At 43.7% G+C, this 13,597-nt stretch overlaps 1 protein-coding gene across 3 annotated transcripts in view; it reads right to left on the bottom strand.

Moving 5' to 3' along the window:
• LOC126475318 (diuretic hormone receptor-like) overlaps positions 1–13,597 on the bottom strand; it is a 602,994-nt gene that overhangs the window by 250,059 nt on the left and 339,338 nt on the right. For all 3 annotated transcript variants that reach the window (XR_007586700.1, XM_050103101.1, XM_050103100.1), the window contains exon 3: positions 3,932–4,817. Coding sequence is in view for 2 of the 3 variants with exons in the window: in XM_050103101.1 (XP_049959058.1) it covers positions 3,932–4,157 (226 nt within the window). In the remaining variant the exon portion in view is untranslated. The remainder of the gene's footprint in view (positions 1–3,931; positions 4,818–13,597) is intronic.

Genomic DNA, 13,597 nt, shown 5'->3' with positions numbered 1-13,597 from the left:
CATTTGGACCAGTGCACACAGTCAGTTGCATGTAAACACGGCTCACACATTAGTGGAACCACCACCACCTTGCACGGTGCCTTGTGACAATCTCGGTCCATGGCTTCGTGGGGTCAGCGTAACACTCGAACCCTACCATCAGATTTTACCGACTGAAATCTGAACTCATCTGACGAGGCCACGATTGTCCAGTTGGCTAGGGTCCAGCCGATATGGTCGCGGGGCCAGTAGATGATGTGCTGTTAACAAAAGAACTCGCGTCGGTCGTCTGCCGCCACGCCCATTAACGCCAAATTTTGACGCAGTGTCCTAACGGATACATCTACATCTACATCTACATACTCCGCAATCCACCATACGGTGCGTGGTGGAGGGTACCTTGTAACACAACTAGCATCTTATCTCCCTGTTCCACTCCCAAACAGAACGAGGGAAAAATGACTGCCTATATGCCTCTGTACGAGCCCTAATCTCTCTTATCTTATCTTTGTTGTCTCTCCACGAAATGTAAGTTGGCGGTAGTAAAATTGTACTGCAGTCAGTCTCAGATGCTGGTTCTCTAAATTTCCTCAGTAGCGATTCACGAAAAGAACGCCTCCTTTCTTCCAGAGACTCCCACCCGAGTTCCTGAAGCATTTCCGTAACACTCGCGTGATGATCAAACCTACCAGTAACAAATCTAGCAGCCCGCCTCTGAATTGCTTCTATGTCCTCCCTCAATCCATCCTGATAAGGATCCATAACGCTCGAGCAGTACTCCAGAATAGGTCGTATTAGTGTTTTACAAGCGGCCTCCTTTACAGATGAACGACATCTTCCCAAAATTCTACCAATGAACCGATGACGACTATCCACCTTCCCCACAACTGCCATTACATGCTTCTACCACCTCATATCGCTCTGCAGTGTTACGCCCAAATATTTAATCGACGTGACTGTGTCATGCGCTACACTACTAATGGAGTATTGAAAAATTACAGGATTCTTTTTCCTATTCATCTGCATTAATTTACATTTATCTATATTTAGAGTTAGCTGCAATTCTTTACACCAATCACAAATCCCGTCCAAGTCATTTTGTATCCTCCTACAGTCACTCAACGACGACATCTTCCCGTACACCACAGCATCATCAGCAAAAAGCTGCACATTGCTATCCACCCTATCCAAAAGATCATTTATGTAGATAGAAAACAACAGCGGCCCTACCACACTTCCCTGGGGCACTCCAGATGATACCCTCACCTCCGATGAACACTCACCATCGAAGACAACGTACTGGGTTCTATTACTTAAGAAGTCTTCGAGCCACTCACATACTTGGGAACCAATCCCATATGCTCGTGCCTTAGTTAGGAGTCTGCAGTGGGGCACCGAGTCAAACTTTATAAAGTGGCCTATATTCTTCCTCATCATTCAAGTTATCTCCATACCAAATTTCATCAGAATCGGTTCAGCGGTTTAGTCGTGAAAAGGTAACAGATGAACAGACTTTCGCATTCATAAAACTTTAAATCGCGGTATTCATTTTTTCTTTTTCTTTCTTGTTGTTGCAGTTTTGGTGAGATAAATCCTATACGATGCCCCAACCAAGTTGATGTTACCTATTAAAACCCGATAAAAATTCCTCAAGTCTTTTGGAGACTAGCGTGTTCAGACAGACCGACAAGAAGGTTTCACACAAAATTTTAAATTAAGATGTTTAGCTTTCGTGATCTCATTTTTATGAAATAAGGTCTATATGTTACCTCAAGATAGCTCAACTTACCTGTGAAAAATATAAGAAATTCCTTCAAGTAGTTTGTTGGAGATAATCGCGTTCAAACAGACAGACAGACAGACACACAAAAGACACGACTATCATGGATCAAATTTTAAATTACGATGTCTTTTTCCGGCGGTCTGATTTCGAAGATATGATGCGTACAAATTGTGTTGTTCGGAAAACAAGCACATACTTAACCGAATTTTAATTTGACAAGTAAGTTGTTTTATTTTGTAACAATGTTAATGATTTTAAAAAATATGAGGCCATATTTCTCATTTTCCATCCTGTTTGAAATGGGATAGACCCCCCGCCCCCCCCCCCCCCCTTCCCCAAACATACACCTCACACTAAGGCCACAAAAGACATGAGATACCTCCTAATATCGTGTCGGATCACCTTTTGTCCGATGCAGAGCAGAAACTAGACGAGGCATGGAGTCGTTGGAAGTCCTCTGCCGAAATATTGAGCCATGATGCCTCTATAGTCGTCCATAATTGCGAAAATGTTGTCGGTGCAGAATTTTGTGCACGAACTGACCTCTCGATTATGTCCCATAAATGTTCGATGGGATACATATCTAGCGATCAATATAGCCAAATCAGTCGTTTGCAATATGAAGAAACATATTGCAAACACTTGTCGCCCTGTAATATGGCGCATTGTCATCCATATACATTCAGTCAGTGTTTGGGGACCCAAAGCCCATGAATGGCAGCAAATGGTCTCCAGGTAGCAGAACATAACCATTTCCTTTGCAAAAACAGACATAATGTCTTATGGGATAACAGCAATCAGTAATTTTATAATGTTACTTAAAATCCGTCTTGACTGCAAATTTTTTTATTATTCATATGACCGGTTTCGGTTCATTCAGAACCATCTTCAGACCTGATATTTCAGTTACAGGAGTAACCCGTCCAAATCCAGCAACTTTCACATGCTATGTGACGTAGCATGTGAAAGTTGCTGGATTTGAACGGGTTACTCCTGTAACTGAAATATCAAATCTGAAGATGGTTCTGATCGAGCCGAAACCGGTCATATGAATAATAAAAAAATTTGCAATCAAGACGGATTTTAAGTAACGTCACATAGCATGTGAAAGTTGCTGGATTTGGACGGGTTACTCCTGTAACTGAAATATCAGATCTGAAGATGGTTCTGAATGAACCGAAACCGGTCATATGAATAATAAAAAAATTTGCAATCAAGACGGATTTTAAGTAACATTATAACCATTTCCAGTAAATGGTCGATTTATTTGGACCAGTGCACACAGTCAGTTCCATGTAAACACGGCTCACGCCACTATGGAACCACCACCATCTTGCACGGTGCCTTGTGACAACCTCGGCCCTTGGATTCGTGGGGTCTGCGTAACACTCGAACCCTACCATCAGGTTTTGCCGACTGAACTCATCTGACCAGGCCACGATTGTCCAGTTTCCTGGGTTCCAGGCGATATGGTCGCGGGGCCAGCGGATGATGTCGTGCTGTTAGCAAAGGAACTAGAGTCGCTCGTCTGCCTCCACGCCCATTAACGCCAAATTTCGCCACAGTGTCCTAACGGACACGTTAGTTGTAAGTGCACATTGGTTTCGGCAGTTATTTCACACAGTGTTGCTCGTCTGCTAACACCGACTACTCTACGCAAACGCCGCTGCTCTCGGTCGTTAAGTGAAGGCCGTCGGCCACTGCGTTGTCCATAGTGAAAGTTAATGCCTGAAATTTGGTATCATCGATACACTCTTGACACTGTGGAACTCGGAATATTAAAATCCCTAGCGATTTCAGAAGTGAAATATCCCACTGGCGTAGCTTCAACTACCACACCGTGTTCAAAATCTGTTAATTACATTATCAGGCCATACCCATGCCGAAAACCGTTTGGCATGAATTACTTGAATACAAATGACAGCTCCGCCAATGCACTACGTTTTTATACCTTGTGAACGCAATACTACTGCCATCTGTGTATGTGCATATCGCTATCCCATGGGCCTTGTCACCTCAGATCTTATCAGTGGTGGAGGATCACACGTTAGCCTACCACCAGTTCACGATCTACAGAGCCCTAAAGTGACCGACGTTCTCAATTAGGTGTGTGACTAACAGTACGTCCGTTGACCTTATGACTAGTCGATAAATGCTCAGAGTACTTACGGCTGGTGTCATACGGCATGCCGTTGAGCTCCGAGAAGCAGGGCATCAGCACGAGAGTGTCGGCCGGCGAGGTTGGCCAGCAGGTGACGCTGTCCCAGGCTCGGGGGCAGCTGGCCCCCGACACCGCCGCTTCCAGCTCTGCTCCCGTGGCTTCCGCCAGCAGGCACTGCAGCTCCTCCAGAGTCGTGTTCTCCAGCATAGGGAACATCAGCGACGGCAGCGCCATCGCCCACGTTGCACTTTGGAGTACTTTACTCAATAGGTGGGAGGTTCTCTCTGCAGGGAAATAGATCTACACCGTCGTTTTGCGTGCTTATACACCAGTCACCTCTCGTCCCCATTATACGCCAACTTGTCGTCCAGTGTTCCTGCACCTCTGCTACCAGTGCCAAGATTAGTTTCGTGTTGTCGAGTTAAGTGTTCACAGTACTACCCTCAAAACAGAAAAATATTGATCATTTCTACTGTAACACGACACAACAACGACGCTTGCACATCAAACTCTTGCTCATAGTCAAGCCCCTTTCTCATTTCCGAGAGTCGGTTCACGCATAAAAATACTGCAGAAAGTGTTCATTCTCGAAGACATTCAGAAAGTGCATTACATGACAACCTTTTAGGCGTGGTAAACTGATTTAAAAAAACACGTTCGTCTGAAATGCTCTACTGCAGAAAGCATAATGAACGAAACAGATCTTCTAATTAATTGTACACTTTTTTCTACGTGCTGTGTATCTAATTCGTAACACAAACGAACTATTGATCTTGACACGGCTTCTCGTCATAGGCGTCAATGGGAGCAGCGATGCAGCAGACAGTATTTGGGTGTGTAGTATCCAGCATCAGTATGGGCGACTGCCTCCAGATGCCCACCAAGTTTCCCAACCTGAAACAGAAGATAGGCAAAACATTCATGTAAAAGGTGTATTTTCAAAGAAAATAATACATAGTTAATACGGAGGTAAGCAGTTTCAGTTGTAACACTCTTTTATTTTCTAGTATCACGACTGCTTTCGAGATAACAAATGCCCTTCATCACTTGTAATGTTACAGAAAACAATAACACCATGACACTAAAGAATACTTATTTACAAATTTTATAACCATAAAGCAATGGATACTAATAAGAGCTACCGTAGCTGAAACTCTACGTATGGTTTGTCTAGTTACAGTGAAAAATAAAAGAAATGTCACGGAACAGTGACGATTGGGGAACCAAGAATGGAAACAGAGAGCCATACGAGACAGAATAACAGGTTGAAACTTACGTCTCGTGTTGCGAACCCAAGCGCCACGGGACTGGGTAGAGCATATGAGGCCATCACAAGCAATAGCAGGTCACGGAATAGCGCACACAGAGAAAGGAAGTAATAGGTCAGCTACTAAGTCGATGTGGCGAAGCTGTTACCATCTAATAGCAACTTTAGCAAGCGAAAGTGTCTAGACCGATTCACATGAATTTGACAGTCTTCCACACAAATTAAGTAAGTATAATATGAAATGATGTAAATGACGACAAAGGAGCATAAAATGCAGAAAGCTATGATACGACAATCATCAAATTGCCCAGGCTAAAAATGCAAAGTTGAAACAGCATACTACAAAGTAAGGTGAATAACTCCGAATACACATAAAGTGTAGAAAGTATAATAATATAGACTAATGGACTAAATAAAACACATCACAATAAGAAACCTCGTTTTTTCAAGTCAATACATACAAACACAGTGAACAATCCTAAGACCCCTTCTCAAGTACTGAGAACATGACATTTAGTAAATAAAGATTTAGTTGAGATGCTCCAAGTCTACAACCGAACGAAATGGAAAAAGCCAGAAAAGAGAAGGGATGAAGCTGGACGCTGTTTCAAAAAAGAAAAATTAATCAGTACGGTCATGTGTTTAAGCGAAGTTTGTTCATTCAAAGTATGCTACGGGTCGTGGTTGGTGCTGCAGAGTATTTCGATTTCCTCAAGAATATTCAGGACACCACCTTCAGGCTGGAGATGTAGAATGCTGCAGACCATGATGATGTCTGGAACAGAGTGGCCACAATTTTATGTGATTGGTTAAGGCTGATTTTGAATTGCTAAGGTCCAGATGCTCTCTGAAACGTACCTCAAAGGAACGACCTGTCTGATCTGTACAGATATTTCGGCAGTTGCTACACTGAATCTGATCAGCACCTGACTAAGCGTAACGTTTGCACTTTCTTGTTTCACAATGTTTTAGTTGGAGTCCAACACTACTAGGGGCATAGGAAGGGGTTTCAATCCCTGCTTTCCTAACCTATTTACTAATCCTATCAGATGCGGGGCCCTAAAATAATTTTTTACAACTTTGTCTGTGCTAAAGAGTAATAAAGTATTCTGTCTACGGTTCATGGGTGGGACTTTTAATTGCACTGTTCGGATGAGTGAATCAACGTCATTTGGTTGATAACCATTAGAATACGCAGTAAATCTAATTGTATCAAGCTCATTCTGGTAGTCTTGTTCAGAAAAAATAGTAAATAATACAATTAGTTGTTGTTTCCTTCTCCAATATTTTATAATGGACTCTATTATCTCGCAGGATGATTTATACGCGTTTTTAATAAGAAACTCCAAGAAAAAGCAGGCTGGAGACTACGTCTGTACGTTTGTAGTGTTGTACGAAGCTGATCGTGTACAGAAATCATAAAATGTTCTTTCCTCCCGTAATTGTGTCATATGTCCCTCCAGCCCCACGGAAAAATTTCTTGTAGAAATCAAAGAAGCTTTGAATGACGCGTATATTTTGTTTACGCCAGTTTTGCCAATGAGCTCTAGAACTTCAACATTCAGAGGTGTAGTGACGCTTCATAAGCCTTACGCTCCTTTAAGGCCAATTGTTAATGCTATTGGCTCAGAGAATATAGGCTAGCCTAGAACTGAAATTATCCTTAGTAAACACTATGGTTTTTTTTACTGACTATACTATCAAAAACAGGGTCTGCCTCATTAAACACCTTACACAGGTAAACATAAACAACGACACTAACTTGACAAGCTTGGATATTGCAAACAGGCATCCAAATATCGCTTTTAAAGACGTCACTCATATCATTCTGTTCAACCTATGAAAACTTTTCTACTTAGACACGCAAATAATTAAGAAACCCCTGACTTTGCTTCGAATCGTGATGGATAATAATTATTTCTCCTTTATTAACATAGTAACAGACAAACCCGACGGGCTAGTTATGGTGTCCCCTCCTGCAAGCATACCTGTTTACATTTACGTTAACTGTATCGAACATATGTTCTTTTTCTCCATCCATCCTCAGCACATTCAAAGTTTATTATAAAACATACGTTGACGCATTATACTCCTGTACAATGGTACCGATGCCCAAATACAACTCTTTCAACAAGAATTTAATAAAACGCATCCTAAAATTGAGTTTTCTTTGTAACACCATAATGGCTTCACATTCCCGTTTTTGGATCTGGAAATAACCCTACGAAACAATGAAGACCACTTTAATTGTTGTTGTTGTTGTGGTCTTCAGTCCTGAGACTGGTTTGATGCAGCTCTCCATGCTACTCTATCCCGTGCAAGCTTTTCTTCATCTCCCAGTACCTACTGCAACCTACATCCTTCTTAATCTGCTTAGTGTATTCATCTCTTGGTCTCCCCCTACGATTTTTACCCTCCACGCTGCCCTCCAATACTAAATTGGTGATCCCTTGATGCCTCAGAACATGTCCTACCAACCGATCCCTTCTTCTGGTCAAGTTGTGCCACAAACTCCTCTTCTCCCCAATCCTATTCAGTACCTCCTCATTTGTTATGTGATCTACCCACCTAATCTTCAGCATTCTTCTGTAGCACCACATTTCGAAAGCTTCTATTCTCTTCTTGTCCAAACTATTTACCGTCCATGTTTCACTTCCATACATGGCTACACTCCATACAAATACTTTCAGAAACGACTTCCTGACATTTAAATCAATACTCGATGTTAACAAATTTCTCTTCTTCAGAAACGCTTTCCTTGCCATTGCCAGTCTACATTTTATATCCTCTCTACTTCGACCATCATCAGTTATTTTGCTCCCCAAATAGCAAAACTCCTTTACGACTTAAGTGTCTCATTTCCTAATCTAATACCCTCATCATCACCCGACTTAATTCGACTACATTCCATTATCCTCGTTTTGCTTTTGTTGATGTTCATCTTATATTCTCCCTTCAAGACACCATCCATTCCGTTCAACTACTCTTCCAAGTCCTTTGCTGTCTCTGACAGAATTACAATGTCATTGGCGAACCTCAAAGTTTTTATTTCTTCTCCATGGATTTTAATACCTACTCCAAATTTTTCTTTTGTTTCCTTCACTGCTTGCTCAATATACAGATTGAATAACATCGGGGACAGGCTACAACCCTGTCTTACTTCCTTCCCAACTACTGCTTCCCTTTCATGTCCCTCGACTCTTATAACTGCCATCTGGTTTCTGTACAAATTGTAAATAGCCTTTCGCTCCCTGTATTTTACCCCTGCCACCTTTAGAATTTGAAAGAGAGTATTCCAGTCAACATTGTCAAAAGCTTTCTCTAAGTCTACAAATGCTAGAAACGTAGGTTTGCCTTTCCTTAATCTTTCTTCTAAGATAAGTCGTAAGGTCAGTATTGCCTCACGTGTTCCAGTACTTCTACGGAATCCAAACTGATCTTCCCCGAGGTCGGCTTCTACTAGTTTTTCCATTCGTCTGTAAAGAATTCGTGTTAATATTTTGCAGCTGTGGCTTATTAAACTGATTGTTCGGTAATTTTCACATCTGTCAACACCTGCTTTCTTTGGGATTGGAATTATTATATTCTTCTTGAAGTATGAGGGAATTTCGCCTGTTTCATGCATCTTGCTCATCAGATGGTAGAGTTTTGTCACGACTGGCTCTCCCAAGGCCGTCAGTAGTTCCAATGGATTGTTGTCTACTCCGGGGGCCTTGTTTCGACTCAGGTCTTTCAGTGCTCTGTCAAACTCTTCACGCAATATCGTATCTCCCATTTCATCTTCATCTACATCCTCTTCCATTTCCATAATATTGTCCTCAAGTACATCGCCCTTGTATAGATCCTCTATATACTCCTTCCACCTTTTTGCTTTCCCTTCTTTGCTTAGAACTGGGTTTCCATCTGAGCTCTTGATGTTCATACAAGTGGTTCTCTTATCTCCAAAGATCTCTTTAATTTAAATGTCTTACAATTTAAAACCTGGTTCCTAAATCTCTGTCTTACCATTATATAATCTATCTGATACCTTTTAGTATCTCCAGGGTTCTTTCATGTATACAACCTTCTATCATGATTCTTAAACCAAGTGTTAGCTATGATTAAGTTGTGCTCTGTGCAAAATTCTACCAGGCGGCTTCCTCTTTCATTTCGTAGCCCCAATCCATATTCACCTACTACGTTTCCTTCTCTCCCTTTTCCTACACTCGAATTCCAGTCACCCATGACTATTAAATTTTCGTCTCCCTTCACTATCTGAATAATTTCTTTTATTTCATCATACATTTCTTCAATTTCTTCGTCATCTGCAGAGCTAGTTGGCATATAAACTTGTACTACTGTAGTAGGTGTGGGCTTCGTATCTATCTCGGCCACAATAATGCGTTCACTAAGCTGTTTGTAGTAGCTTACCCGCGTTCCTACTTCCCTATTCATTATTAAACCTACTCCTGCATTACCCCTATTTGACTTTGTGTTTATAACCCTGTAGTCACCTGACCAGAAGTCTTGTTCCTCCTGCCACCGAACTTCACTAATTCCCACTATATCTAACTTTAACCTATCCATTTCCCTTTTTAAATTTTCTAACCTACCTGCCCGATTAAGGGACCTGGCATTCCACGTTCCGATCCGTAGAACGCCAGTTTTCTTTCTCCTGATAACGACATCCTCTTGAGTAGTCCCCGCCCGGAGATCCGGATGGGGGACTATTTTACCTCCGGAATATTTTACCCAAGAGGACGCCATCAGCCTTTAATCATGCAGTAAAGCTGCATGCCCTCGGGAAAAATTACGGCCGTAGTTTCCCCTTGCTTTCAGCCGTTCGCAGTACCAGCACAGCAAGGCCGTTTTGGTTATTGTTACAAGGCCAGATCAGTCAATCATTCAGACTGTTGCCTTTGCAACTACTGAAAAGGCTGCTGCCCCTCTTCAGGAACCACACGTTTGTCTGGCCTCTCAACAGATACCCCTCCGTTGTGGTTGTACCTAAAGTACGGCTACCTGTATCGCTGAGGCACGCAAGCCTCCCCACCAACGGCAAGGTCCATGGTTCATGGGGGGGGGGGGGGGGGGGACTACTTTAATACGTCAGTTGTATCATTCATTATTGCTCAAATCACTCGGAACAGCACAAAATGGCTGCTCTTCACGCAATGCATCAGTCGCGTGCCATTTTCAGAAGAAGGCCAACTGCACGAGCTTGATACAATTAGATTTATCGTTCATTCTAATGGTTGTCAACAGAATCTTATTGAATCACTCATCCAAAAAATTCAGTACCTTTCAGCACAAACTGTCTCGTACAAATTCGTTGTACTCTCCCGTATCTGCGTACGACATTTTATGAGATCGGTAAATGGCTTAGAAAAGCAGGAATTACATCCGCTTTCTTTACCCTCCGTAAAGTACGACTCCAACTGAAACATCACCAAACCAGAGTGTGCAATCGCTACCCTTAGTCAGGTATTGATCAGATTCAGTGTAGCGATTGGCGACATATCTGTACAGTACAGGACAGACCGGTCGTTCCTTTAACGTACATTTCAGAGAGCATCAGGACCTCGACAACTCAAAATCAGCCCTAATCAATCACCCAAAAAATAGTGGCCACTCTGTGCTGGACATAAATACGGGTTGCAGCATTCTACATCTTCAGCCTGAAGGCGGTGTCCTGAATAATCTTGAGTAAATCGAAATACCCCGCAGCACCAACCACGACCCGTTGCATGCTTTGAATAAACAAACCTCGCTCAAACATATAGCCCTACTGAATATTTAAAAAAAAAAAAAAGAAAAGAAAACAGCGTCCAGTTTCATCCCTTCTCTTTCTTGGCTTCGGATAGTTATTATATTATGTTTGGCTGTAGACTTTTTGCATCTATCCTAATTGTTTATTTACTACATGACACATTCTTAGTACTTGAAAGGTTTCTTAGGATTTTTTACAGTTTTGGTGTGTACTGATATGAAAAAAAGCTACTTTCTTGTTATAATGTGTTCTGTTTCTGCCATTAGTCTACCTTGTCACACCTCCTACATTTTACACGATTTTAGGCCGCGCGGGGTAGCCACGCAGTTTTGGGCACCTTGCCACGGTTCGCGCGGCTCTCCCCGTCGGAGATTCGAGTCCTCCATCGGGCATTGGTGTGTGTGTTGGCCTTAGCGTATGTAAAAGCTAGATTAAGAAGTTTGTAAGCCTAGGGACCAATGATCTCAGGAGTTTGTTCCCATAGGAACTTACCATCACCACGTGAGCTTTCGCCTTTGGCGTTATTCACATCGCTTCATAGTATACTTCTCCAACTTTTCGTTCGGTAAATTGTCAGTTTCATGGCTGTCATATACTTTTCTTACGTTTTATACGCCTTCGCCGTCCCCGTCGTTTACTTTCTTTCATAATATACCTTCAGAGCTTGTACACTCCAGGCAATTGAAATAAGAACACCGTGAATTCATTGTCCCAGGAAGGGGAAACTTTATTGACACATTCCTGGGATCAGATACATCACATGATCACACTGACAGAACCACAGGCACATAGACACAGGCAACAGAGCATGCACAATGTCGGCACTAGTACAGTGTATATCCACCTTTCGCAGCAATGCAGGCTGCTATTCTCCCATGGAGACGATCGTAGAGATGCTGGATGTAGTCCTGTGGAACGGCTTGCCATGCCATTTCCACCTGGCGCCTCAGTTGGACCAGCGTTCGTGCTGGACGTGCAGACCGCGTGAGACGACGCTTCATCCAGTCCCAAACATGCTCAATGGGGGACAGATCCGGAGATCTTGCTGCCCAGGGTAGTTGACTTACACCTTCTAGAGCACGTTGGGTGGCACGGGATACATGCGGACGTGCATTGTCCTGTTGGAACAGCAAGTTCCCTTCCCGGTCTAGGAATGGTAGAACGATGGGTTCGATGACGGTTTGGATGTACCGTGCACTATTCAGTGTCCACTCGACGATCACCAGTGGTGTACGGCCAGTGTAGGAGATCGCTCCCCACACTATGATGCCGGGTGTTGGCCCTGTGTGCGTCGGTCGTATGCAGTCCTGATTTTGGCGCTCACCTGCACGGCGCCAAACACGCATTCGACCATCATTGGCACCAAGGCAGAAGCGACTCTCATCGCTGAAGACGACACGTCTCCATTCGTCCCTCCATTCACGCCTGTCGCGACACCACTGGAGGCGGGCTGCACGATGTTGGGGCGTGAGCGGAAGACGGCCTAACGGTGTGCGGACCGTAGCCCAGCTTCATGGAGACGGTTGCGAATGGTCCTCGCCGATACCCCAGGAGCATCAGCGTCCCTAATTTGCTGGGAAGTGGCGGTGCGGTCCCCTACGGCACTGCGTAGGATCCTACGGTCTTGGCGTGCATCCGAGCGTCGCTGCGGTCCGGTCCCAGGTCGACGGACACGTGCACCTTCCGCCGACCACTGGCGACAACATCGATGTACTGTGGAGACCTCACGCCCCACGTGTTGAGCAATTCGGCGGTACGTCCACCCGGCCTCCCGCATGCCCACTATACGCCCTCGCTCAAAGTCCGTCAACTGCACATACGGTTCACGTCCACGCTGTCGCGGCATGCTACCAGTGTTAAAGACTGCGATGGAGCTCCGTATGCCACGGCAAACTGGCTGACACTGACGGCGGCGGTGCACAAATGCTGCGCAGCTAGCGCCATTCGACGGCCAACACCGCGGTTCCTGGTGTGTCCGCTGTGCCGTGCGTGTGATCATTGCTTGTACAGCCCTCTCGCAGTGTCCAGAGCAAGTATGGTGGGTCTGACACACCGGTGTCAATGTGTTCTTTTTTCCATTTCCAGGAGTGTATTTAAGACTGTTAGTTTGATGTGAATGGCCGGGCTAGTCGGTTTCGCGACGCCTCGTGTTCGTCATAATAGATGGCTATAGCTTAGCCCCATCGACTTAGTAGCTTACCTGTTTAGTTTCCTTCTCCACGTGCACCACTCCGTGCCCTCCTATTGTTTAAGGTGGTCGTCCTGCGCTGCACAGTCCACTGTACTCTGGGTCGTAAACGTGATGTAATTTTCAACAGGTTTCACCGTATCTACGTATATAGGCTCTGTTTCCATTCTTAGTTCTCTAATGACCACTCTTCTGCGATATTTCTTATATTTTTCACAGCATGTAGCCCGATCGCAGATAGAATTTTAACTATGACAGCTCTTATTAGTATCCGTTGCCTTACGCTTAGAGGCATATATAAATAATGCTCGTTAACGTCATCTATTGCTCGTTTACAGTAACGTTGCACCATTTGTTAGCCCGAATCTTGTCGTGATATCCACACAAATTATAAGAAATGTATTTATTTATTTATTTATTTATTTATTTATAGTCCACCTCTCCTCCTAATCCAGTGGACCAAGTTCAAG

This window comes from Schistocerca serialis, chromosome 4 (genome assembly GCF_023864345.2).
Source record: "Schistocerca serialis cubense isolate TAMUIC-IGC-003099 chromosome 4, iqSchSeri2.2, whole genome shotgun sequence".
In the NCBI taxonomy this organism is placed as follows: Eukaryota; Metazoa; Arthropoda; class Insecta; order Orthoptera; family Acrididae; genus Schistocerca; species Schistocerca serialis.
Note: the sequence above shows the minus strand (reverse complement) of the source record. Positions and strands in the feature narration are given on the sequence as shown.